The sequence below is a fragment of the Tasmannia lanceolata genome, unplaced genomic scaffold (assembly GCF_043159265.1).
Source record: "Tasmannia lanceolata isolate RefF3 unplaced genomic scaffold, GAP_Taslan_0.1 ptg000006l, whole genome shotgun sequence".
NCBI lineage: Eukaryota > Viridiplantae > Streptophyta > Magnoliopsida > Canellales > Winteraceae > Tasmannia > Tasmannia lanceolata.
In genome coordinates this window covers 47,263,862-47,290,975 of record NW_027518683.1, presented here as the reverse complement: position 1 = coordinate 47,290,975, position 27,114 = coordinate 47,263,862, and the positions used below count along the sequence as shown (strand labels likewise).

The following is a 27,114-nucleotide window of genomic DNA, read 5'->3' as shown; positions in this document are numbered from 1 at the left end:
TAAATTGTTAACAAAGAACCAAGCATTCAATTATGGAACCTCAAAGCTGCTAATCACACTGAAATCTATACTACTAGCCTCAATGAGAAGATTTAAAAGAGAGGTGTTGAAGGGTGGCCCGGACAAAGATCTCATCACATGGGGCAAAAACCATGCAGAGATGCTTGATCAAAAGGTTAAGATGAGAGACAACAAGGCCACAACCAAGTCCACTTTGTCTCTCACAAACAAGATGTGCCCGTTGTTTTATTTTTCTGTTTTGTGAAGATAAAAGTTGCTGATTTTAAAGCCAACAATCAAGAACACATAGGCAACAAAAGAAGGGGAAAAGTTGGATGGTCTGTTAGCTCCATTGCAGAAGGCATTTTGGTCTCTTGCATGTGACAGCACCCACATATGAATGAAGACAAAATCTCATGAATTTTAGCGTCCAACACAGGCTCACTTGTCAACTAATTTTGTCCTCATGAATTCATTCATGAGGTGCATGAGGTGGTTGCTGTCACATGCAACAGACCATCTGCTAAATGCCTTCTGACATGGACTCTAGTAAATCCCTTTTTTAATTTAACTTAAAAATTTTGAATAAAAATTTGTTCAAAGCAACCGGTTGAGAAAGTTATACAGGATGCCGATAATGACATGTTTGTTAGACGTTTTCTAAACTTTGGACTTTCCAAAGTTTGAGTTTCCTTTAGTTAGGCAAACTAGAGCATAGTTTCCATGTTCTAGATTTGCTAATGTTAGTGAGGCTTTGCATATTAAGCAATCTTTCTTTCCTATGGGTTGAATCCTCAAGTTTAGAAATGCTTGGAGAATGACAGTTAACTCAAATTACACTTCACAACTGTTACGAAAAATATGATGCAGAGAAACAGACCATAAAAAATTATGTGCAAAGAAGTTTGAAGAATCCTGTTGGGAAAGTTGCCTTATTTCCCACCCACTGAGTGTTGCTTGGTTGGGAAGGCAAAGGCATTAAATTAGAAACTTCTATTTTGAGGTGTTTTGGGAAAAACCCTAAGATGCAAAGAGGGTTGTTTTCTCTTAGTGTGAGAACGTGCAAAAGAGAGAGAGAGAAAAAAAGGAGAGGTCTTTTGGGGTGTCGGCTGCCAAAAGGAAGAGAGAGGGAGAGAAGAAGAAGAAAAATAATAGAGGGTTTTCTCTTTAGGTTTTCTTCTTGGGTTATTCTCTTGGGTTTCTCTTGGGGTTTTCTCTCGGGTTTCTCTTAGCGTACGATCTTGGGTTTGGGAAGCAAGGAAAGGGTTGCAGATTTTGGGTTTGGGTTTAATCCATTGTAATCCTTGTATATTGTTTTTCTCATAGTGGAAGATTGTGTTTCTCACTTGTGGAGTAGGCTTGGCCGAACCACGTAAAATCTTGGTGTTCATCTTGTGGCTTGTTTGTTTATTTTATCTTTTCCGTTTAATTTGTGCACGATCGGATCGGATTGCCCGACAGATTTTTTCAACAAGTGGTATCAGAGCTCAGGTAGAGCGATCGTCGAGGCCGAGTGGAGTGATCGTGGGTGTTGTGGTTTGATCGTGGTTAGAGAGCGATTTTTTGGGTAGAAAGATTCTTGTTCGAGGTGGAGCGCTACACCGAGAAGTGTGAAGTAATCTGAGATGGCGGTAAAATCGAGTTCTACCCAGTTCAATATTGACAGATTTGGCGGAAAGGGCAGTTTCACCCTATGACAGATGAGGGTGAAGGACATCCTAATTCAACAGGGCTTGGCTAAGGCGTTGAAGGGAAATGATGGGAAGCCATAGAAGATAACGGGTGCCGAGTGGGAAGACATAGAGTCGAAGGCAGTCAGCACGATTTGACTATGTCTTGCAGATATCGTTATGTTTAACGTTATGGAAGAAGAAGATGCGCCTAAATTATGGGAGAAGTTGGAAAAGCTTTATATGTCAAAAAGCTTGGCAAACCGGTTGAATCTGAAGCGGCAATTGTACGGGCTGAAGATGTAAGAGAGTGAGGATCTTCTGGAACACATTACGGGGTTCAACGGGCTTGTGGATCAGCTCCACAAGGTTGACGAAAAGTTGAAGGAAGAAGATAAGGCCCTATTACTTCTTACTTCACTTCCTGATTCGGATGACAACCTGGTAACGACTTTATTGTATGGTAAGGATACGATAAAGTTGGAGGAAGTTACGGTGTCGCTTTTATCGAATGAGATGCGGAAGAAACCTGTTCTTGGTGTAAATGAAGAACAAGGGTTGGTTGTTCATGGTGGGAATCAAAGAGGAAGGTCGTTTGACAGGGGATCAGGAAAAGACAGGTCAAGATCCAGGGTCGGCGGGAAGGGCGTGCAATGTTACCGTTACAAGGAATATGGTCATATCAAGCGGGATTGTCCAAAGTGAGCTGACCAGGTGGGCAATGGTTCTATGAATACTGTGGTGGCGGTAACAGATGAATAGAGCGAAGGGTTTGGAGACATTCTCACAGTCTCCGCAGGTAATTACACTTCTCCTTATGATGAGTTGATTTTAGATTCAGGGTGCTCTGTTCATATATGCTCCAGGAGGGAATATTTTGATACGTTCAAGGAGACAAGGGCCGGTGTAGTGTCCTTGGGTGATGGGTCTACTTGTGACGTCACGGGAGTTGGGACAGTGAAGATCAAGATGTTCGATGGAGTGGTTCGTACTTTGGGTGGTTTTGCGTATGTCCCAAAGATACGGAGGAATCTAGTATCTCTTGGCCGCTTTGACTCCAGGGGTTGTAGGTTTTCAGCTGCAGGTGGAGCCATGAAAATCACAAGCGGTTGTATGGTTCTGCTGAAAGGCGAGAAGTGTGGCGGATTGTATCGTCTGGTTGGGGACACGGTGACTAGTGTTCCTAAGATCTCGATGGCTAGATGGAAACAGGGAAATGGTGTGCGCACATGTAAGGTCTCTTTCGCAGTTGGTGCAGAGACGGATTTTCAGGTTGCAGACGATGGTGAGAGGATGACAGTACCTGTGTTGGGGAAGATGGATCGAGATCCCTCTCCAAGGTTGACTAGGTGAGTTAACGGGTTGGCAGCTACACATGTGCATTGGCCGTGTTGATCGAATCAGGAGGAGTCAGAACCAAGGTGATTCGAGGGTGTGTAGCTGGTACTTCAAAAGGCCAATGACGGTTTGCAGTGATAGCGGACCGGTAACGACATCAACGTGACTGGAAAATAAGCCAATGTGGAGATTGTTGGGAAAGTTGCCTTATTTCCCACCCACCGAGTGTTGCTTGGGTGGGAAGGCAAAGGCATTAAATTAGAAACTTCTATTTTGAGGTGTTTTGGAAAAAACTCTAAGATGCAAATAGGGTTGTTTTCTCTTAGTGTGAGAACGTGCAAAAGAGAGAGAGAAAAAAAAGGAGAGGTCTTTTAGTGTGTCGGCCAAAAGGAAGAGAGAGGGAAAGAAGAAAAAGAAGAATAATATAGGGTTTTCTCTTTGGGTTTTCTTCTTGGGTTATTCTCTTGGGTTTCTCTTGGGGTTTTCTCTTGGGTTTCTCTTGGCGTACGATCTTGGGTTTGGGAAGCAAGGAAAGGGTTGCGCGTTTTGGGTTTGGGTTTAATCCATTGTAATCCTTGTATATTGTTTTTCTCATAGTGGAAGATCATGTTTCTCACCCGTGGAGTTCGCTTGGCCAAACCACGTAAAATCTTGGTGTTCATCTTGCGGCTTGTCTGTTTATTTTATCTTTTCCGTTTAATTTGTGCACGATCGGATCGGATTGCCTGACAAATTTTCTCAACAAAACCAAAGAAGCTCTTGTTTTCTAGTTTATGATAATAAGTGAAGTTGGGCTTATTATTAAATGGAGCATGAACTTGAACCAGGCCTGGGCCGAATAGGCTGCAACTAGGATTGAATTTGGGGAATTCAGGTTCAGCTTTTACGGTAAAATTGGGTCGGGTTCAGTTTGATTCAAATTCATTTTTTAACAAATGCTCAACCTAGCTCAAATAATGCCAATATTATTGTTCACTGATGCTAGTCTTATAACAGTCTCAAAAACAGAGGAACGTCAGTGGAAAGTGGATTTCGAGACCCACAAATCTATTGATCCATTCACAAAAACCTTCAAAAATATATCAAAGTATTGCCCACCAGGAATGTTATTGGATCAAGCAGTATTATTGGTCAAAAAATCCACTTTCCACGTTCTTTTCTAAGGATGTGGTGCAACCCAAATAAGCTTTTAGTTGGTATAGGAGATGGGAGCTAACGAAACACAGCGGCACGTGCTCCTGCAATTGAGGGGCACACTAGACTTCCCCAACTCCAAGGTTAGGCCTCTTTAAAGGCTCGATGCTTGGTTCTTTTATTCTGGGTTTATTTTTTATCATTGGCCTAGGCTCGTTCAGTCAAGCTGTCACAACATGGTGAGCTCAAGTTTATCACAACATAACAAGAGACAACCATAAGAAAACTAATTAAGATTGCTATAAGAAAACTAATTACAAGTTCTATAAGAACACTGAAAGAAAAAAGCAGTACCAATGACAGGTAATTCGGAAAGCAAAAGTGTCTTCTAGTCTATTGGGCTTCGTAAGTTTTTTCAAGAACTGCTACTTCTACAATGTGAAGTTAGAAATGACGGACTTTTACTTGTAAATCTAGATAAGCTCACCAAATCTGCAAGGGAGAACACACGTAGGCACCGCAACCGTAAGTATAGGAACGTGGAGAAGTTTTGAGCTCAATGACCAAACCAACCACGCTCCCTGGCTCGCTCGTCCTCAAACGTCTCGAAACACTGATATATGATCATTACAGCAAGCAGAATCCCGGTCCCCGAACCGATCACCCCCATGAAATCCGCTAGCACCGTCAACACGCCAATGCACAAGCCCCCAAAGGCCGCAGCAATGGGTATATAGAAGTTCAGATCCAATGGAAGAGCCTGTGAATAATAAACTCTGTAAGTTTGAAACATTATTTTTAATTTCGGCCGAAATCCGAAATTTCTGTTGGGTACGAAATCTGAAAATTTCGGATTTCAGTCTGGATTTCTACTGAAATTCGATCATTTTGACCGAAATTGTAAAAAATTTCGGCTGAAATTTGAAAGAAAAAATTCAGTTTCGGTAGGGACAGAAACCAAAATTTAAATCCATGATTTTTAAACAGTGCTGCGTATAACTCAACCCAAAAGCAATCTGAAACTGGCAATCTCCTAAACAAGCAATTGAAACCTACACATCTTTTCACATCACCACCAACCCTATTAGGCATATGCTTGTGCACTGTTTGTTTGTTTTTTTTTCTTTTTGAAAGGTAATATTTTTTAATGATGAAGAGTTATTACATCGAAGGGACAAGGTGTCCCAGTAGAATAACAATTGCCATCCTATGTTAACATTCTACCCCTGCTTTAGAATTACCTGCCCCTAGTTAAGATATGCTTGTGCATTGTTACAATCAGAAAAATTACTCCATCTACAAACATTTTTTTGGTAAGTAAGCTAGGATCGAACCTGCGACCTCAAGGTTGAAAAACAAGGTTGCAACCATTGAGCTACAGGCCCAACCCTGATGTCCACAAACTTATTGTGCCCTTATAAGCAAAAGACACCGATAGTTGATTTGGAAGCTGCCAATATCTACAAAATGCCCCAACAAAGACACTGATAAATAACATCCACTGATTTTAAGGAAATCCATTTACAAGCTCAAAATTTTGAAACCTATTTATCTGGATGGCAACCAGACTTGCATCAGTATTGCTTTTATTGACTTCTCATAAGGAAGATTATTCTAAACACTGCAGTTGCATTCTCTCATGATCTACAGACATAGTTCAAAAAGTCAAACTTGACTAAAAAATCAACCCTTGGATTTCAAGTTTGGCAATGATGAACCATCGACAATCTCGCAAATTAATTGAAAATATGATGTGCAATGATTTGGATGGCCAATTTTCAAAAAAACCAAACTTCAAACATGGTTCTTAAGAGCGCAACCAAACCAAGCCAACTTTAAAAAAAAAATAAAAAAATCCCAAATAAACCAAGTTCAGCATGGATCAGTGATTTTTTTTAAAAATGATTCATAAAGTAGCAAAATAGAACGTGGAGAACTTGAAAACAAAATCAAGCAAAATATACCTCGACCTGCTTAGCGACATCTCTAGCCGAAGATCCAGAGACTTCTATCCAAGTTCTTGATAACAGGGCACAAGCAGAGAGCATAAATACAAGATAGACTGGTGCATGGAATGGATTGGCTGCCATATCTGCCAGGCTGAAAGAAATAGGATCCCCAAACATAAGCATTATGGGTAGATGGAAGAAAAAGAACGTAGAAACAAAAGATTACAACAAAGAAGCTAAACTGGGACGAATAAAATATGTAACTATACACAGCGCAAAGAAAATAATGGAGTCGATAACAAAGATGTGAGAGAGAGAGAGAGAGAGAGAGAGAGAGAGAGAGAGAGAGAGAGAGAGAGAGAGAGAGAGAGAGAGAGAGAGAGAGAGAGAGAGAGTTTGGGGGGGGGGGGGGGGGGGGCATATTTAATCACCCTGATGGTGCTGCAATATAATATGCAATGCCACCGACAGGGATGAACTGACCCCCTGAATATTCAGATTCTTTCCATTTACCAAGCAGATTTACAAGAAAATTTCCAGCGTACCTCCTATACAGCAACTACAACAGAAATGTATTGGATTAGATTTTCAATTAGGTAAAATAAATTATATACCACTCCACTGTCCACCTACAACTACATAATGCCCATACCTGTGAAATAACATAAAGAATTGAAACAAGTGCAGCTTGTAGAATGATAGGCATGTTGGAGGTGTAAAACAGTTAATTGGGTAAAATTCTTGCTTTCCATGGGCATTCTTCGACTTTAAAGGCAAAACAACACGGAATCCCTGTAAGTATATTACAATAAGAAAGGCCACAACCGTAGCAAGCAAATTTGTCATGTTTGGAAGGTTTTGCCGGCAGAAAGCCTCCTGAAGGGCACGGATCTTATCTTCTCGAGTTATCAGCAGATGGAAAAAGGCAACAATGGCACCTTCAACTTCAGCCCCTCGCTGACTGTTGATAGTTGTGGGGCTGTAAGCTTTCCAAAATATATTTTCACTGCAAAGCAGAATCAAACACATTTGGGTACTTGACCTGTGCAATCGAATAGCTAAATGGAAAGTAGAAAAGTTTTAACTTACCAGATATTGTTAGCAACGAATAGAGAAATGCCAAAACCAAATCCATATCCTTTTTGGAGGAGTTCATCTAAGCATATGAGAATAAGACCAGCAAAGCAAATCTGGAGAATTATGAGAATAGCATTGCCAGCTCCAAGTTGACTGACACTACCGTACATCCCAGATAGGACAAATGCAACTGCCTCACCGATAGCAATCAGGATACCCAATAACTTCTGTGCACCATTTCTAGGGAAAATAGAGAAATATCAACCATATTATACTATGGAATAATCCAAAATAAGAAAATATGGATTTCTACTGACCATCCAAACAATCATGGTACATGTACAGGCACACATTTTGCACGTATAATTGCCCTACATGCATGGAGAGACTCCAAGCCAATGTGACCGGGGTTGCCCTCCCAACCTCCGACCCTCGATCTGGAGTCCACATGATCCCAAACGCCCACGTTTGCAGCCCGGATCGCCAAAAAATGGCAACCCACGGAAAAAGAGATAGATGCACACAGAGAGGGGGAAGAAGGTGGGGAAAGAGAACAAAAACTAACAATCCTTCCCTACCTTTCCTGTTGTTGTTGTTGTTGTTGTTGAGAGAGAGAGAGAGAGAGAGAGAGAGAGAGCATTGGCCGGCTTATAAATGGGCCTTCTTTCTTTTATTTTGAAAAGAATTGAGGGAAAGGGCAAAAAAGTGGAAGGCAGATAGACTGGCAGAGTTGATTTCACCTAGTATTTCTTTCTTTCTTTTTAGTGATATTTGGAGACCTTCAAATTTTATATATGTTGAGTGGATTGAAACTGGAATTTTCATTTTGAATAAATATGAATAACATACATGAAGTTTTTTATTTATTAAATGTATGTAGTATGTACTGAGGAATGATATTTTTATAAACATATATGAAATTATATATATATATATATATATATATATATATATATATAGAGAGAGAGAGAGAGAGAGAGAGAGAGAGGGGGAACCAAAACGACCCGAATTAGTACTCCAAACCGACCCGCGACCCGAAATACCAAACCACCTTAGCCTACCCTCATCATATCGTGTACGAGGGTACCATTGTACCCGGTACTCGTTCCCATACCGTGTACCGGAAGGAATCACATTCGAGGTAACATTGCTCCAAACAAAAAAAAACTAGAACTCTTCTTACAAAATAGCAACACAATCAATTTAGTTTTCAACACTAGATAATATATTGACTTTGCATCCAAAATGCTAAAAACTTTTGGTTAGACATATGTACCTTCAGCATTATACGATTGACCAGCAAAAATAAAAGAGCCACAATTAACCATGTTAATTGTAAGTATGCTTTTAGAATGCCAACTAGCCAGCAAGATGTGAATTGTACCGAAAAAAAAAGAAAGGATACCTCAGTATTATCCTTTTATGGATTACCAGCCCAATAGTTAACCATGGAAGTAAATCAGAAAACATGGGACCCACATCTAATCCCAATTCTATCTTGGTAGACATAGTGATGAGATTCATGAAGAAAATAGGTAACCTTTTAGGAATATAATCATCAGTTGAATAGAAATATGCACTAGTCAAATTAATAACTGATCCATTTAAGCCTTTAAGGAACCAGTAAATTAGTATTTAACCGTCACAAAATGCACTTACCTAAGGGCCCATTGTTTTAGATTATGACAACCGTTTGTGGAGTCCCCAACCAATTATAGGACCGAAAAATGCACTAAATTTGAGTTCAATAATCAGTTGGGGACTCCACAATTGGTTGTCATAATCTATAACAAACAGGCCCTAAATAAGCCTTTTAAGAATATAATCATCAGCTGTAGAGAAATATGTATTGGTCAAAGTAATAACGGGTAGAGAAATATGTATTGGTCAAAGTAATAACGGCTACATTTATATTTATTCCCATGATTTTCCTTAACATTTCTTGTCATACTTAGATAACCATCATTGCTCCAGATCAGATGATAAACCAACAACATTTGCATTTAGTCAAACTAGCCAAAACCAGCACCACCCAAGCGTTTAGATCATCATATTATTCTCACAAAGTTGGCAAATATTCAAAAAGAAAAGCATGATGTCATGATGTCCCAAACATACACAGTACCCATAACAACTGACACCATTAGAGCGACAAATTTATCTAAGTTTAACAGTAAATGAATAAAAAGGCACCAGTTATTACAAAATTCAATCTAGTTCACAAATACTTACAAGAAGGCACGGTCCTCACGAATGCTGTTGTCAACTTCAATGATCTTAGTCCCTACTGCCAAGAGGTGCATCACCAGTCTAGACGTCACAATAGGGGTGATTCCCAGCCCCATTACAGTCCCACGATTCGATGCGAGAATAACACGCATCCAATAAAATGGATCCGCACCCAGTGTCGAGTGGATACCATAAAGGGGGAGCTGGCTGCAGGCAAGAAATATGAAAAGAGAGATAACGGTGTATTTAACCTTCTCCCTATATCGAACCTCGTGATCAGCACTCTGCACTTCCGGCAAGATGGAGAGAAATGGTCTAACAAGATGCAGAACTCCCAATTTTCCTAGTCAAAGCTAGAATAGTTTATTCGCTATACAAAGTTCTGTAGACCATTCATAAAGATATTTAGAACCACTAACAAAGCACAATGGTATCGTATAACCAACAGGATAGATAAAAGACACCACACTGATTATAACAGAAAAGAAAAGAACATCAGCAAAGAAAAATACACTGCATGACCTGAAAATTCAACAATTGAAAGCAATGGGAAGTTCAGAGCCCTAACAAAATTGGTAGAATTGAATTCTCATGTTAACATCAAAGAAGCAACTTCTCAGCAGACCATATTTATCGATTAATGCAATTTGCAAAGAAATGTGATAAAAAAATAAAATAAAATCATATTCCTCGCCAAAAAACCATGTCTATGACGGGCGCGTGCGCGTGTGAGAGATAAAAAATAAAATAAAATCATATTCCTTGCCAAAAAAACCATGTCTATGATGGACGCACGCTAGGGGTGCAACTCGGGTGGGTCGGGTTGTGGCCAACCCGAACCCGACCCGAGCAACCATTTACTCAACCCGAACCCGACCCGAGCAACCATTTACTCAACCCGAACCCGACCCGAGTTCCAACCCAACGAGGTTCAATCCGACCCGACCCGAGCAGCCTTTTTTACCAAGCTGAACCCGACCTGACCCGAGTTCAACCCGACCCAACCCGAAATTTTAAGCTTAAAAATTAAAAAAACTATTAAAAATTTCAGGTTGAACTCGGGTCGGGTTGCCCAAGCCCTCAACCCGAACCCGAGCCGGGTTGAGAAAACCCAACCCGAACCCGACTTGAACTCAACCCAACCCGACTTTTTCCCGGGTTGAACCCGCCGGGTTTGGGTTGAGCCCGCCCGAGTTGCATCCCTAACGCACGCACACACACACATGTATATATATTAATATGTCGTTGCAAGGAGCCGTGTTCTCTTCCTTAATCTTAATGATGTTCCGAATGAAGTTAACTGTCGTATAGCACAGCTTTGGAACCTCCCCCTCTTTCATTCTCAGTCGGAAACTAGATTTTGCCAATGGGTGTTGCCTACTCAAACTGAGTTAAAGATAAACACAGATGTGTCGATCAGCTCTGATATGATTTCTGTAGGAGGCATCCTCAGAGACAGTAATGGCCAGATCATCTCTCTTTTCTCTGTTGACTATGTTTCAGTCCCCATCCAAGAGGCTGAATTGGAAGTAATCATCAAGGGTGTCCAGCTAGCCAGAAACAACCAAATGGAAAATTTATGGATTGAGTCGGACTCTCTCAATGCAGTCCAGATAATCAGAAAACAGTAGCCTTGCCCATGGAGAAAGTTCCCTGCCCTTGAGAAGCTCCTTAGAGACCTAAATTCCTTGAATTCTTGGAGAATCAACCATATTTGGAGAGAAGGCAATAGTGCTGCTGATTTCTTATCTAAAACCAATTGCATTTGTAAAGGAGATCCCATTCCTCTCTCTTGTATCCCCTATGATCTCTTTGTAATTGCCTTAGAGGATTCAAAGGAATCCTCTATCCCAGATTGTAATCTTTTTTTCCTTTTTTATAAAAGCTGGTCGGGGTCTGCCTAACCCCAAATTACCAAGCAAAAAAAAAAAGGCGAATTTTTTGAATTTCTTTTAAAATTCTCTCCGATTTACATGTTGGCCTCTGCTGCTCTCTCTCAAAATCTCTTTTTTTCGGAAAACACCCTCTTGATTTCTTGAATTTACCACCTAATCACTAAACCCCACCCAAGTCTCTCTCTTCACCTTTCCCTCTTCTTTCTTTTTTCTTCTTCCCTCCTTTGCAAACCCTAACCTCAAACCTCTCTCTCTCTCTCTCTCTCTCTCTCTCTCTCTCTCTCTCTCTCTCTACCTCTCTTTTCCTCCTCCCTCTTCCCTTCTTCCACACAATCCATTTTTCATCTTCATCCTCTCTCTCTCTCTATAAACTCTTGTGATGTCGTCCAGAAGTGACCGTACATAGCTCTCAGATTTCACTATGCTAAGGGAAAACTGGACCATCTTTACCAACAACCATTTTCTCATCCTCTAAGTTTAACTCTCTCATCCTGGGTACCTCTGATTTCATCTCTTTCTTTCTCTACTCACCTGCATGTACGCACCTCAGATTGAGGTATTTTTCTCTCTATTTCTGCTTTTGAATGCCAGATCTTCCATTTTGCTTCATTTTGAAATATGGGTTCCTTATTTCATCTCTGTTTACATCTCTGATCATGACCGTTTCTCACCAATTTATCGTATTGTCACGACTTTATTCCACATAGCGCGAACACTTGGGTTTCTGCTGAAATTATGAAATTTGGGGGGTTTGATCCCGTATTTGGTTAGTTTCATCCATTTTCTTCTTCGATTGATGTGTTTAATTTTGGAGAAATTTTGAAGGTTCATCAAATCACACAATCTCCTTGATTTTTCCTTCTTTGGTTTTCTTTGATGGATGAATCTTGTGTGGAAATGTCTAGGTGATATCGACATGAATCTGCTTTTTTTCAATCGTTTGCCGATAACCTGCACTAACTGTTAGAATCCTTGGATTCTCTTTTAATTTTTTTCTGATTTTCTTTCTTTTTTTCCTGCTCGTTCATTTTTTTCCTAATCTTCTATGCTTCTTTTTTCCTGTTCGATTTTAGTAACTTGGAGTTTAGTAGTTTCGTACTGTTTTTAATCTTGAAGATAGTTTTCTGGGAAGATATTTCAGTGATTTAGGTCCTCTTTGTTTGTTTGCATTGGAGAGGAAGTTTAGTTTTTCTTTTTCTGAACTTCCTTAGCCTTTTGCGAATTGTGACTACACTAAATTGCATTATTTGCATGAGTCTGTATGTTTTTACTGTTAATTGTAGCAAGTAATTTTTCATGTTGGAATGAATGAAATGGTGGTCACAATTACATGACAGTTAAATACTAAAAGACAAGATATATGAGCACATGTATCAAAACATAGTTGTGCTGAAATCATTTTCCTATATATATACTAGTAAAAAACCCTGTGCATGAAAAAGCATACGGTTAATAAGACTATTCTAATGGGCTGTTAGAGGCCCTTACAATTCCCAAAAAAAAAAAACAACAAACAGCAACCAGAAAAGTGGAAAAAAAAACGAAAGGACTCTCAGCAACAATAGAATGGGTTGGAAATCTATTTCTTTTAGAACTATCTTCTATTCATGGTAAGATTTATTTTATTTTATTTTATTTTAATTCAGAGTTGCTTCGTCCACAAATCCTTCATTTCCCTGTGTAATTTCTATACAAGCTTGAATGAATACAATCAGTGAAAATCCTGGAAAACTAAACACTAATCAATGATTTTTAGCATAAACCAACAGAAAAGGAGAAAAGAATTACCAGTTTCTAGGTGTCATAGGGGTGAAAACCTAACGAAATCTAAGAATATAAAATCCTAATGTGCAAATCTCCAACATCTCACCTCCAATCCTTTCTCCGTTTTCTTCGTTTTTTTAGGGGGGGAAAGAAACTGAAAAGAAGAAGAAATAGAAAGAAGAGGGGAACAACGGTCTTTATCTTTGTTCTATGTTTTTTTGGCCTTTTTTGGAATGTGGGAGTCGTGGAGAATTGTGCCAGGGAGTCGTGGAGAATTGTGCCAAATAGGATGATATTAGAACTTAAAAGGGATTGAAAGATTTCGTTTTTCTGTGGATGGGTAAGATAGACAAGTACACTATTCATTAAAAACGGAGATATTTTAGAAAACAATTGAAGTATTAAAAAGGGAAATGTTATCAGCACTACTATATTTTGATGAGGGCACTCCTCACTTTATTAAAAGTACGGTATGGACCGCACAGGATGATCCAAACCGTCCATTAGATGGGCCACAACCTAAATAGGTTGTGGCCCATCTAATGGACGGTTTGGATCATCCTGTGGTGGGTCCGCAAGAACCTCGGTAATGATGATCGGATGTTTGGTTGGTTCAATGCATTTTCAAGCTGTGATGCTGGTAACTGGTAAGAACAAATGATATTCAACTGTCAAAATATACATGAAACAATCTCAAATTGTATAATGAGCAATATGACAAGTCAGACTAGGGGATTTAGATAAAAAAGAAACATCAGATCTTGTTCACTGCGGATATTTTACATAGTTGATTTCCTACATTTTTTTCAATAGTGACAACCGAATTTTCAACAATGAGAACACCATACGATCAATGTAGAAAGTAGAAACACCCTTCAACTTAAATGGACATAAAAAAGATAAGACCCAGATAGCGATTTGATAGACATCGAGGATCAGGGAAGCATGCATGTAATACTTGACATCATTTTGGGAGTCAGATATACCCCTCGGTCCAAAATGGAAAGTAAAGCCAAGATGTGCAAATACATAACGACTAAGTTACAGTGGCAACGGTTTCCCCATCACGAACAACAAAGAACTTCACGAGGGTTCAAAACACTGGAACCACTATTTAAAAACTTTGAATCAATCATTGACTCGCCCAGGTTTATACGGTTTTTGGCCCAACTGCGTTAATCATAAACTCCCTCGGCTCACTGGAGTCAATAAAAATTCTGGTTTACTTTAGGAAAGTTTTTGTTCAAGAATGAGAAATATCCAGATTTAATCTACCACTTCCATCAAAGTTTAATATCCAATTCCAAATACCTAGGTCCTAGAGAAGAACACTCTGGTCTCATTAGGAGTCACAGTAGAATCAACCCAGTTGGCCCATGTCTTCAAACCCATCCTATAAGCAGTCGGTGCTTCAAGCTCCTCAAACCCTTCATCTCCATTTGAAAAACCTGTGCTCAATCGATCTTCCAATGGCTATAATGAGATCAATTTTGATAAAAAAATGATAATTATAACATAAAACAAATCACTTAGTTCAGAATGTTTAGGCATTATGATCTCAGAAGTCTGAAGAACTAATCAGTTATGGAAAAAAGTCATGTTGTGCTGCAATTGATTAGCATCATCTAAATTGCTTACTCTATTTGGTTGCATCATCAAAAAATTTTAAAAAAATATACTCAATTGTAGGAGTTAGAAGAACTTACAGCGACTTTATCTTTAGGCCACTTATCCACCATACATAAGTATTAAACACAAGGATATCCATCCCTATCCAGTTATGTGCATGCTTGGAGATAGAATCTACTTTCAGTATTCTCATGTTTGGGTCTCCTATTATATGAAGATCAAAATTGGATTCGACAAGGTGCCGGGTAGAATTTAATTGAAGCATTGTACTCCTGTGGGTGCATTGGATAAAACCATTATTAGCTTAATATTCAGAGATATCCGAGATTTTGGGCCTCTTTAGATTCAACTAAGATTGATTCTTTGTGAATAAGACTTTGAATTTAATAGAATTTGCACAGTAAGGCCTCTTTTGCAGCCATTAACCATATCATTTCTAAAACTATGATAACCATTATTTGCAAATAATCATATTTAACTTCAAAACCATTTGCATATAAGCAAATAAATTTTATCCAAAGAGGCCGTTAATCTGCGGAGGATTGGGGTGTTAGTACCTTGGCTTTGAATACAGATAAAGATCGACCGCGTCTCATGGAATTCTGGTCTGCTGGTATATGAGCTTGTACCATACAGACAAATGATTGTCATTGCCCTCTTTATAGGATTTTGGTCTACTGGTATATGAGCTTGTACCATACAGACAAATGATTGCCATTGCCCTCTTTGTAGTGAATACTTACAAACATTAGCCTCTTTCCTCTCAGTCTTTCTAGGGTGACTTTCGCATCAAACCTGGAAGATGAAGTCAATACTTATGGGTTTTCAATTATAACATAAAAACCACGCTTTAATGGGGAATGATATTTGTTTACAAGTTGGTATATGCTTTGTCTGGAACTAAGTGATATGTACATGATGTATATATGAATGTTGAACTATCATGCAATTTAAAATGTCGGGTTCTTAGATAAATTGACATTAATCTATAGTTTTGTACTACTTCCAAACTTGGGAACCGTGAAGCTACCAATTACTCCAATAGGTTAAAACTATTAGAGCTGGTGTTGTTTGATCATTTATACTTTAACACTCCCCCTCACGCGTGACCCCTCTTTTTTTGGGTTCGGTGGATTTTAACATCAAGGAGTTGTTGGGTTTTGAATCCATGACCTGGCGCGAGGCAATAGCTCTGCTACCAAGTGAAACAACCAATCACTCCAAAAGCTTAAGGTGTTAGAGTTGGTGTTAATTAATCATTTAAACTTAAACATATATTACTGCTGATAGAATGAAAGAATTTTATACAAGAGTTAGCTAACCTCGGAAAGTTGCATTCGTTCGGCTGCCATTCCCAAAGCTGATAATCATTGTCCAGCCTTCCATTCTTTACACATGATACTTGTCAACAGTGGCGGAGCCAGGATTTATAGATAAGGGGGGCAGGTTATACATAAGGCTGGGCCCGATTGAGTTGGGCCTATAAAGGAGTTTGGCCCAACTCAAGAGGGCAGCTGCCCCCCTTAAGCTACATGTAGCTCCGCCCCTGCTTGTCAATCCAAATACGAACAATTCTGCTCTGAATACAAAGGCTTGTTGAACTGTTGAACACCCACTTCCCCTTTACAACATTGCACTTATCTGCATCGAACTCCATCTTTTCTGCAACAAAGTCCTCTTCTACAGAGGAATCCACTTTCTCCTCTACACAACATTCAAATAGTTCATGTCAAAATCTCAAAATATTAGTCAAGTAGCAAAAGTGGCTAAGTATAATTACCTGTTGTAACCTCACCTATCAGATCTTGTTTAGAACAAGGTGTAAGCTTGAGAATGGAGGTGCAAGTGAGTGCGCAAATATCTTCTGCGTAGAGGAGATCGGCAAAGGCGAAGGCGCAAACTATGTCAGCCATGATAGAGAGGGGAAGTTTCACTTTCGATGGTTTCATTAATAGCTTGTGTGAAAAGCATATCACTGTGAGTAGAAAATTCAGGTAGTGTGAGGGGAGAGCTTCTATTTTGAAATATAAAGAGATTCAGTGATTAATAACATGTGAGTGGTGTTTTTCAAAAAAAAAAAAAAAACATGTTGGGGTGCAACAGAATGATGAGAAATTAAAGAAGTTTTGCGGGGTAATTTTTACCATTGAGTAGGAGTAAAGTAAAAGTCATTTATAGAGGGTGGTGGTCTCTGTTATATTGAGGGGTTAGAAAAGGTGGCATGCCAACATCTTCACTACTTTCCAACCCCATTTGGCCTGGATGATTAGGTGGGGGAAAAAACGGAGAAGGGTGCTCTCTCTCTATCTCTCTCTCTCACACACACACACTCACACACACACACACACACACACACACATGTGGCCAACTATGGGATTATCTTTGCCATTTGTATAGCATAAACATCCTCATCATTAATAGCTATTTGTTTTAGGAAACACATTGTTGCATAATTCTATTTATGAGAATGATTTGGAGACAACAGTGATGATATTAATTAGCGATCTAGGTATAATGACCTCTTTAATTAATTGACTGGGCCTGATGAACCGTTCCTTTTCATAAAAATTTGAACTCTTCTCCTTCTATAAAAACTCGAGAATCATGAGTGTCTTACATTTAATATCGAGAGGGGATGAAAAGATGTTGGTGGTAGGTTTGAAAGAGAAGCCAACTGTCTAGGTCGAGTGTGGGCTTTAAGTGTAGGCCTAATTCTTGTAGCGCCACATTTTTGACCCATTGAGAAATTGGGCCTGTTGTGCCTGACCAAACCCAAGGGGGAGAATTTGCAACCATAATGGGTGGAAGCATTGGGACCCGCACATGTCCAACTGTTGAACCCCACATCATTTCATTGAGGCTCTAATAATACGAGGCCCTACATATTCTCCCCCTTTCCTCTCCGAGCCACCCTCAAGTATTTATAACTACTCTTTTTATGCCAAAAGAGGAGGTCCATGAATAAAAGGGGGCGAATGTCAGATTTACCTACATATATGGGTGATCTTTAAAATATCATGATACATAGGACAATATAGTATCTAGGACAATATATTGTGATATTTAAAGCTCTGATATATCAAGATAGTTTAAAATACCGAAATTAAAATAGTGATATTTTACAACCGTGGTCAATGGCCTATGTAGTTAGTAGTTGGTTCCCATTGTTTCTACCAATGGGAGCTGTTGGGTCAAAATAAAAAGATAAAAATATCTATTTTGTGAAAAATTCCCTCATTTCATTTTTAGATAAGTAATTTGTGTAATGTTCTTGGTTAAAAATGTAGATGCAAAATTGTCCCAAAATAAAGCTAAACACCTATTTATATGAATTCAAGTCCAGGTTTTTGAACTGCTTAGGTTTGATTTTCAACATCTAAGACGAATGACTCAGTTATTAGTGTTACTTTACTTTCAAAGGATAACAATATTAAGTAAAGAAAGATTTGGTATGAAAAGCATTGAAACTTCTAGTCCCACAATGCAGGGAAAGAGAAATGTATAGGAAAACTGACATAGGCCATAGGTCTATCCATAGCAGAAACGTGACCAGAAAAGTGCTCTAGAAAGACTGCTCGCGAGCCCTTCATCGGTACAAGGTGTGTAATTGTTGCGATCCCGATTGGGCTCCACCTTGAGTCTACCGATTGCTGCCTCTAAACGTTGCAACACTCATTGATTTTCACGTAGGAACTCAAGAAACTCAGCCTTCATAAGGACTTCTCCACGATTAACATCGTTTGTGGTTGTTCTCTCGGTCTCGAGTTGCCATTAGTCCAAGTCAATCAAGGCTCTGATACCAATTAGAGTAACGGAGCAAATGGAAAATTGTAGACGAAGTGCACAATTTGCAAACCCTAGAATCCACTCGGGAAGAAGAAGAACAAGGGAGATTAAGAGAGATAGAGAAAAATATCTTGTAATTGCAGTAATGGAATGAATGCCTCTCACGTTCTCACCTTACATATTAACTCTATTGACATAAAGCAACTAACCAGAGAAGGAAAATCATCCTATTGACTTTAAGAAACTAATAAAGTAAGAAACCATTAAAATAGGAAAACAAATCCTACTGATATAGTAACTAAGAAAATAAGGAAAAATACTCCTACTCTTCTGCCAAAAAATAGGGAATAAATCAAAGGTCGCTATTCACTGTCAAAAGCTTGGTATTCATGTACTTTGTTTCCTTCCATTTCTTGACATACTACGTAAATTAGTATCTCATCTTAACTGAAACTCTAATCTAAAGATAGGATATTTTCATCACCCCCATAGTAATAGATAGACATCTTTAACCCATCTCAAAATGAGGAATGCTAAACAGAAGGGTTCCCTTGCAAAAATAAAGAACAAGGGCGCTCCCATTGGATCCATGTTGCCAAACCTCATTTATAAGCATATATGATTCCATAATAAATACGGTTTTGCAAAGTGGATCCAATGGGAGCGCCCTTTTCCTTTATTTTTGTAAGGGCGCTCTTCATTTTAGCATTCCTCTCTTTTGGAAAACATTAGTTCTAAAACAGAGAGCATATCCAATCCAACACGGTACTGGCTAGAATCCTAGTTCTTATTTTTCTGAAACTTACTTAAAAATAGAGAAATCAATTTTAATGATTCCAGAGTTATGAAGAATATTACAGAAAAAAGAAACATGAAGAATCGTACAAAAAAAGCAGAGAGACATGGTCCAATTTTGTGTTAATGAAAAAAAACAAATTATTAATTTTGTTTACCTGTCGTGGTTGTGGATGGTGAGGTAGAGGAACTGAGAGTAATCCAACAATCCATCCTTTAATCCAAAAATCGAAACCCCATCCTTTTTCTTAGATTCCTCCGTTCATGTTTCTACATCTCCCGTGTTTTGTACAGAAGGATGGTCCTTGCCTTACTTTCTTTAATTTCTCTTAAAATCATGAAGATTTAATTAATAATAATAATAATAATGCAATGGTAGAAAATGTTTAAACAGGGAAAGAGGTCGCACCTTTGTCTAGATGACAATTAGCTGCAGTCAATATAGGGGATGTGTTGTATCTTGGGCCAATCTCGGCCATTGTTCTTTTGACATCGTTCCTTCAATTTAGGACATTCCGAAATATGCAAATATCTAAGTGTGGTGGGGAGGCCATCTTCTGGCAAGAATGCTATTTCTGGACAATTCCAAATAGATAAATACTCAAGGGATGTGAGGTTTTGCATCCGCTTGGGTAAGGACTTGGGATTTTCACAACCGCCGATGTAAAGATGGACGAGAGTTGTGGGCAGCCCATACTCATTGTTGTTATCATCAGGGAACAACGAAAAGAGTTGAGGACAACTATTGATTCTCAAAGAGTTGAGAGAGGTGAGGCTTTGCATCCCCTTGGGCAAGGAGTTGAGATTAGGAAAAGCGCCGATGTAAAGATGGACGAGAGTTGTGGGCAGCCTATGGTCGTTATTTTCATCATCTAGAAACAAGGAATGTAGTTGAGGACATTCACGGATCATCAAATTTTTTAGAGAGGCGAGGTTTTGCATCCCCTTGGGCAAGGACTTGAGATTAGGACAAGTGTGGATTTTTAGAGTATTGAGCTTGGTGGGCAGCCCATAGTCATTATTTTCATCATCTGGAAACAAGGAATGGAGTTGAGGACAATCTTTTATTTTCAATTCTTTGAGGCAGGGGAGGAGGCTTTGCATCCACTTGGGCAAGGACATGAGATTAGGAAAAGCGGAGATGTCTAGAGTAGTGAATGTGAAGGGCAGCCGATGGTCATTATTTCCATCATCTAGAAACAAGTAATGGAGTTGAGGACATTCATGGATTACCAATTTTGTGAAAGAGGTGAGGCTTTGCATTCCCTTGGGCAAGGAGTTGAGATTAGGACAAGTGTGGATTTCTAGAGCATTGAGCTCGGTGGGAAGCCCATAGTCATTATTTTCATCATCTGAAAACAAAGAATGGAGTTGAGGACATTTATGGATTACCAATTTTTTGAGAGAGGTGAGGCTTTGCATCCCCTTGGGCAAGGACTTGAGATTGTCACATGAAAATATTTTGAGGACTTCAATTGTCGTGGGCAGTGCTGACTCTTGCGAGAAAAGTGGGAGTTGAGTAACAATTGATAACTCTACAAGGGAGGTGAGGTTTTCCAGCCGAGTAGGCATGGACTTGAGATTAGGACATCCGTCAATATTTAGAGATTTGAGCGTGGTGGGAAGCCCCCCCTCTCCATATCCCAAGGACTTTAGTTGTGGACAGCGAAAGATTTGCAGCTCTTGGAGAGAGGTCAGATCTTGCAAGGAGACCTTCTCGAGACAGCACTCCAACTGATCACACCTTCCTATGCTTAACCTTTGAAGAGAGATAAGGCAAGGCGTTGTCAAGCTTAATAGCATCTTCACGCCACAACTATGGAGTTTTAACTCACAAATAGATGGGAGCCTCGGAAGGGCACTCAATTCTCCGCAACCATTTATATGTAACTCTGTGACGGCAGGAAGGTCAGCGGGCAACACCTGCAGCTTGGGGCAGTTCTGTAAGGTGAGCTTACAAAGAGAAGGTAGCTGGCAATCAAGAGGAAAGAGATGTTCGCAATTTCTACAATCCTCAACGGTAATGCAAGTCAGATTGGAGAGATGTGACATCCAACTTGGAAAACTGACACCGCCATAGGATTTTATATGTAATTTTTTGAGGTTGGCATGGGGTTGGAGGCCTTCCAATACCCCATCATCAGTGACTCTTCCATCTTGTGAACTGTCATCTCGGACCCATTCCAAACTCAACTCATTAAGGTATTTCTTATCTTTCAAGTTGGCTTCTTTAGCCGCCTCTATGTTTTGCACGTCCTCGAGACCCGAAATGTCAAGTCTTCCTTTAATGTTCCTCATGTTCTTCAACTCTCCTATCTGACAACCACTCTCTTTGCACACCTTGAATTTCGGCAATGTTTGGAGCGAAGTTAATTTTCCAATTCCTCGCACAGGCTCGGACGGTCCCAAAGGCCAAAAGTTCGAACAAGTCGTAGATTAACTAGATTTGTAATACCTTTGGGTAGCCCTTTAAGACTCCTGCAAAATTCCAGATCTAGCGTTTGCAAATTACAAAGACTGGTTACGGATTCAGGCAGCCTATCTATCTTCGTGCCAGAGAGGTCAAGGTAGCGTAGATGTTTCAAATGGCTAATCGAATCGGGTAACCCTTTAAGATTCTTGCAAGATCTCAGACCTAGTCTTTGCAAATTACAGAGACTACTTACCGATTCAGGCAGCCTATCTATCTTCGTGCCAGAGAGGTCAAGGTAGTGTAGATGTTTCAAATGGCTAATCGAATTGGGTAACCCTTTAAGATTCTTGCAAGATCTCAGACCTAGTCTTTGCAAATTACAGAGACTACTTACCGATTCAGGCAGCACATCTATCTCCGTGTAAGAGAGGTCAAGGTAGCGTAGATGTTTCAAATGGCTAATCGAATCGGGCAACCCTTTAAGATTCTTGCAAGATTTCAGACCTAGTCTTTGCAAATTACAGAGACTACTTACCGATTCAGGCAGCCCATCTATCTCCGTGTAAGAGAGGTCAAGGTAGCGTAGATGTTTCAAATGGCTAATCGAATCGGGTAACACTTTAAGATCCTTGCAAGATCTCAGACATAGTGTTTGCAAATTACAAAGACTGGTCACTGATTCAGGCAACCTATCTATCTTCGTCCCAGTGAGGTGAAGGTAGCGTAGATGTTTCAAATGGACAATCGAATCCGGCAACTTGTCGATTGCAGATACATTCAAATTCAATACACGCAGGCATCTCAACTCCATCATCGTATCATTGAGAATCTGGTTGTCAATGGAAGATGGAGCCTTCAGTCGTAAAGTGCGCAGTCTCTTAAATTTCTTCAAGGCCTCCAAAGACATCGAACCCTCTTTGATGTCAATCCATGATAAATGATGCACCATTTCAGGGATGGTTTGTGACGTACCATCTTCCAATCTAAAACATTCATCACCTGAGATAGATTCTGCTAGATCATGCATGAGATCATGCATCACGTATACTGAAGTCCCATCCCATTCATCAGAATATTGAAAGAAAGACTTTAGAAATAAATCATCAAATATCTCCCCACCAATATCTTCTAGGAGTATGCTTCCTTTGGGTTGAATGAAGCCCGCAGCCATCCACTGTCGGACCAACACATCCTTCTCAAACCAATGATCTTTAGGAAACACAGCAGAGTAAGCAAAACACTGCTTTTGATTGGTTGGCAGGTGACGATAGCTCAATCTTAAAGCTGGTAATATTTCATTTCTATCATCCCTCCATATTTCGCTTGTCAAGATGCTTCCCCACTCACTGACATTCCTTTTGGAAGACAAGATGCCCCCCAATGTCTTTACTGCTAAAGGAAGACCATTGCACTTTTTCACAATTTGCCTACCAATTTCCTCCAGTTCCGGATGGGCATTTGAAATCCCTCCCGCAAATGCACGCCGAGCAAACAATTCCCAACAATCATCATCTGGTAAAACCTCCAAATGGTGGGAAGGAATTGTGGCCATCGTCCTTGCAACCCTTTCATCTCGTGTAGTAATGATAATTTTACTTCCTTTCGCTCCAACTCCAAAGGGAGCTCGTAGACTATCCCAATGAGAATGAATTTGATTTTCATACCACACGTCGTCGAGAACAATTAAAAATCTTTGATCCTTCAGTACCACTTGGAGATGCCCTTGGATGGCATCCAGTGTTGAGAGATGACATTTGGATTTAGTTGCAGATTCAATGATATCATTTGTTATTCGCCGTACATCAAAATTGTCAGACACACAAGTCCAGGCTTTTAGCCCAAAATGCGTCTTGACCCTGTGATCGTTGTAGACGAATTGAGCAAGAGTAGTCTTCCCAACCCCACCCATGCCAACTATTGGAATAACAGAGTACAATTTATCATCATCTGATGATGATGATACCAACAATTGTATAATTTTGTCTTTCTCGACTTGTCTACCAATAACATCAGATTCGTCTATAAAAGAGCTAGTTTCTCTTTGGAGAGGCCTCCCTCCATCTGTCTTATGGAGATTGAGGTGTTTTCGTTCATTTGCCATCACATCGAACCTCTCTCTAATCTCCCTCATCTTACGTGCTATGCCACGTTTGTATAAAAGTGGGTTATTAGAACTGAAAAAAGAGGAGATGGAGTGGACTATCTTCTGCCTCTTGCTTGTGTGAATTTCGCACATCAAAGCAGATCGTCGTGCTTCCGTCGCAACATCATCCAATAAGTCATCAGCATCATAAGCGATATTCTTGAGCTTTCCAAGCCATTTTCGAACAGCCTTAGAACTAACTTGCTTCTCCTCAGCATCTTCAACCACGCCTTGAATAAGTGTCACTGTGCTCTCTAACTTTTCAAGCTCCTCCTCAAAACCCAATATTGATTTAATTTCTTCTAATGCCGATTCCTTCAGATTGACAATCAGTGCATCAAGAACAGGGGATACAAATACTTTTGCGATTTCTGCCATACTCTACCAAAGAAGAAAATCCGAACCAGACGTCTCAGACTCAGTAGAGATGGAGAAAATAATGAAGAGAGAGAGAGTGGAAGAAAGTTTAATCAAAAGTGATGAAGCCCATGCGGGTTGGTCAGATTTGTCGGTGGAAGTTGAGTGTGGACAACGACAATCGGATAATCTCAGCCCTTCATCTATATGCCTCGTTTATTGTTCCGCCGATCATGTGGAGATGGAGAGAATAATGAAGTGAGAGAAGAAGCATCAACTTTAATCAGAGCTTCTGCAACAAAGTAATTAACACGGGCAGTGAAAAATCGACTCCCATATATCTTAAATCGACTCCCATGTCTCTATCTCCCATGTTTCTCTTTACCATCAATGGTTAAGAAAAAATACTGTCATGATAGATTTTTTACACGTATTTTTTTTTTTTGAGTAGGTAAGCTGGGATCGAACAGGATTTTAATTTTTGAGAAACAAAGTCCTCACGCTCTTAACTTTTCCAGCTCTTCCTCAATACCTCATATTGATTTCATTTCTTCTATTGCCGATGCCATCAAAGCTCCAAAATCAGTGCATAAAAAACCGGGGTTACAAACATGATGCGTCATTTATTGTTCCTCTTAGAAAGGTCTTTACATTAAAAGCATGCCATGGTGCCACGATAATGTGGATCATGGTTTCAAAAGTTCGGTGGAGACCGACACTGAAATCAATAAAAACCGAAATGGTCATTTATTTCTGCTGAAATTTTGGAATTTCGGTTGAAATTTCGATTTTGCCCGAAATTTAAACCAAAAAACTTTTATTAATATTATTATTTTAATATTTTACCGAAATTTCGGCCGAAATTTAATATTGATTAAAATACCATTTTCTTTGTGGTACCGGATTTTGACCGAAATTTAGCGAAATTTCAGAGTCCGAAACCGGTACAGAAACCGTACTTTTAAACCATGATGTTGATCACATGATGTAGACCATAAAATATTCATCTGTTTATCCTTATAGTAGTGGGGCCATTATTTGTATGATCTAAAATATTCATTTGTTTATCGTTGCAATAAATTAGACAATATCCCAAAAATCTTCTTCACAAGATGATTTTAACCCTCCAACATATTTGATGTAAAATGGGTGGCTCATGTAGCTCAAAAAATGAAGTGGAAAATAAGGATAGATTATCAGGAACGAGATTCCATTCACACAATAATTTGACTAGTCAAATATGTCGGCCGCTTGGAATGAAGAGATAAGTTTTCCCTTCACACAATAATTTGACTAGTCAAATCTGTCGGCCGTTTGGAATGAAAAGAAAAGTTTTCCCTAATTAGGCGGACTACTCAAATTTTAAAGATCACATTGCCACTTTTCGGGAGAATTACATGGTCTTCAAAACAGGCTTTTGGTAATGTCAGGGGAAAATTAAACTTGGCGCCATCATAAAATACCTAGCCAAGCCAAAACGAGCGGCCTCAATCTGAAGCTTCACTTGAAACCCCTTGTTACGGTCCTAGGTATGGGACTGGGTGGGACCCAATCTGGTATGGGACAGGTTTAAAGGGCCTTGCCTAACGCGTTCCATTAGCTCTGGAGCTTTTGGCGTATCGGTAAGGTACCAACATTTGGTATCAGAGCAGCCACCACGTCCTGTGTTCGAGTCACGGAAGCGGCGACCTGTGAAAAGGGCTACCTAGAAAAAAGGCCAGAGTGAAAGCCGTCATAGAGTGGGCCGCCGAGGACGGCGGGTGCGGGAGCGTGGTGGTATGTTACGGCCCTAAGTGGGGGCCCGCCTAGGTATGGAACTGGGTGGGACTCAGCCTGGTATGGGACAGGTTTAAAGGGCCTTGCCTAATGCGTTCCATAAGCTCTGGAGTTTTTGGCGTATCGGTAAGGTACCCACCCAGTCCCATACCTAGGCGGGCCCCCACTTAGGACCCTAACACCCCTCCCCGAGTGAGAATTCCCCAAGCACACACCGTGATCTCCCAGAGTGACCAGACAACGTCTTGTCACTATCCAGCACTGTCACTGCCACCATTCGTATTAGATCCCACCTCCATCGCACAAGATCCTACACCTCTCAGCCAAAAATCTATCACCACCACAAGAAACAGACCGCTCATCTCGTCACATCATTCTCTAGGATCGTACACACATGGCCTGCAACGCCGGCGTCTCTAGCAATATACACGGTGCCTCATCACCGTCATATCACGCCCAACAATTCAGAATCTCCATACTAAAGGGAACCCCTCACTCAAAAGAGATCGAGTGGCCATCAGATGCACAAGCCACCCTGATTGACCAGGCTCATTCTCTTATGTAAATACTTCTCGGGTGCGCATATCCTTCTTTAGCTCACAACAATCCCTTGTTGGAAAGTTTCTAAAAAGTCTAGAGTTTCTAAACTTGATAGAATCCCTAAAAGACAAGGATTACTATGTTTAGGCTTGCTAATATGATTATGGCCTTGCATGTTTAGAAACGTTTTATGTTTATAGGGTTATTCCTTAACTTTGGAAATGTTTGGTGAAGGAAAGTAAGTTCAAATATCACTTTCTATTTAGAGTTTAATTGCCAAACGAATTTGGGCATTCTAGAAAAGCTCTATGGGAGCTTTTGCTTATAAAAGAAACCCTTGGTCCCTCTTGCCACACACCACAATACTAAAACTCATTAAGAGAGAGAGAGAGAGAGAGAGAGAGAGAGAGAGAGAGAGAGAGGGGTTTCCCATAGACCTATTGATGTGCAAGGTAAGAGAAGAACAAGGGGCGTTTCTAGGCCTTCATTGTGCTTAGAAAAGATCGAAAACTCGTTGGATTTCAAGCTTCAAAGTGGCGGTCATGGTGAAAGGTACATCAAACCCATCTCATTAAATTCAAGTTTTTCTTTGATTTTCATTGCTCAAGATCCAAAGAGA

At 39.9% G+C, this 27,114-nt stretch overlaps 2 protein-coding genes and 1 pseudogene across 3 annotated transcripts; all 3 read right to left on the bottom strand.

Annotated features, from left to right (window-relative positions):
* Positions 1-4,420: 4,420 nt before the first annotated feature.
* Positions 4,421-16,598, bottom strand: LOC143879107 (uncharacterized; annotated as a pseudogene). Its single transcript, XR_013251121.1, has 11 exons — positions 16,466-16,598; positions 16,256-16,389; positions 14,410-14,529; positions 13,639-13,724; positions 9,844-9,919; positions 9,401-9,744; positions 7,181-7,408; positions 6,744-7,097; positions 6,523-6,650; positions 6,107-6,242; positions 4,421-4,905 (listed from the first exon to the last, which is right to left on the bottom strand). The product of XR_013251121.1 is annotated as an uncharacterized LOC143879107 (transcript).
* LOC143880404 (uncharacterized) lies at positions 9,727-21,699 on the bottom strand. The gene is made up of 5 exons (XM_077383373.1): positions 19,676-21,699; positions 16,481-16,549; positions 16,008-16,389; positions 14,763-14,957; positions 9,727-9,865 (listed from the first exon to the last, which is right to left on the bottom strand). Exon 1 carries the CDS (start codon positions 21,562-21,564, stop codon positions 19,693-19,695), a length of 1,872 nt encoding a protein of 623 aa, XP_077239488.1. The 5' UTR covers positions 21,565-21,699; the 3' UTR covers positions 9,727-9,865; positions 14,763-14,957; positions 16,008-16,389; positions 16,481-16,549; positions 19,676-19,692.
* LOC143880403 (putative disease resistance protein RGA3) lies at positions 21,636-24,726 on the bottom strand. The gene has a single exon (XM_077383372.1). It carries the CDS (start codon positions 24,198-24,200, stop codon positions 21,636-21,638), a length of 2,565 nt encoding a protein of 854 aa, XP_077239487.1. The 5' UTR covers positions 24,201-24,726.
* Between the last annotated feature and the right edge of the window lie 2,388 nt (positions 24,727-27,114).

Excerpts from the sequence above, each read along its gene's own strand:
- LOC143880404 (XM_077383373.1), bottom strand. The coding sequence starts at position 21,564 with ATGAGGAACATTAAAGGAAGACTTGACATTTCGGGTCTCGAGGACGTG.
- LOC143880403 (XM_077383372.1), bottom strand. The coding sequence starts at position 24,200 with ATGGCAGAAATCGCAAAAGTATTTGTATCCCCTGTTCTTGATGCACTG.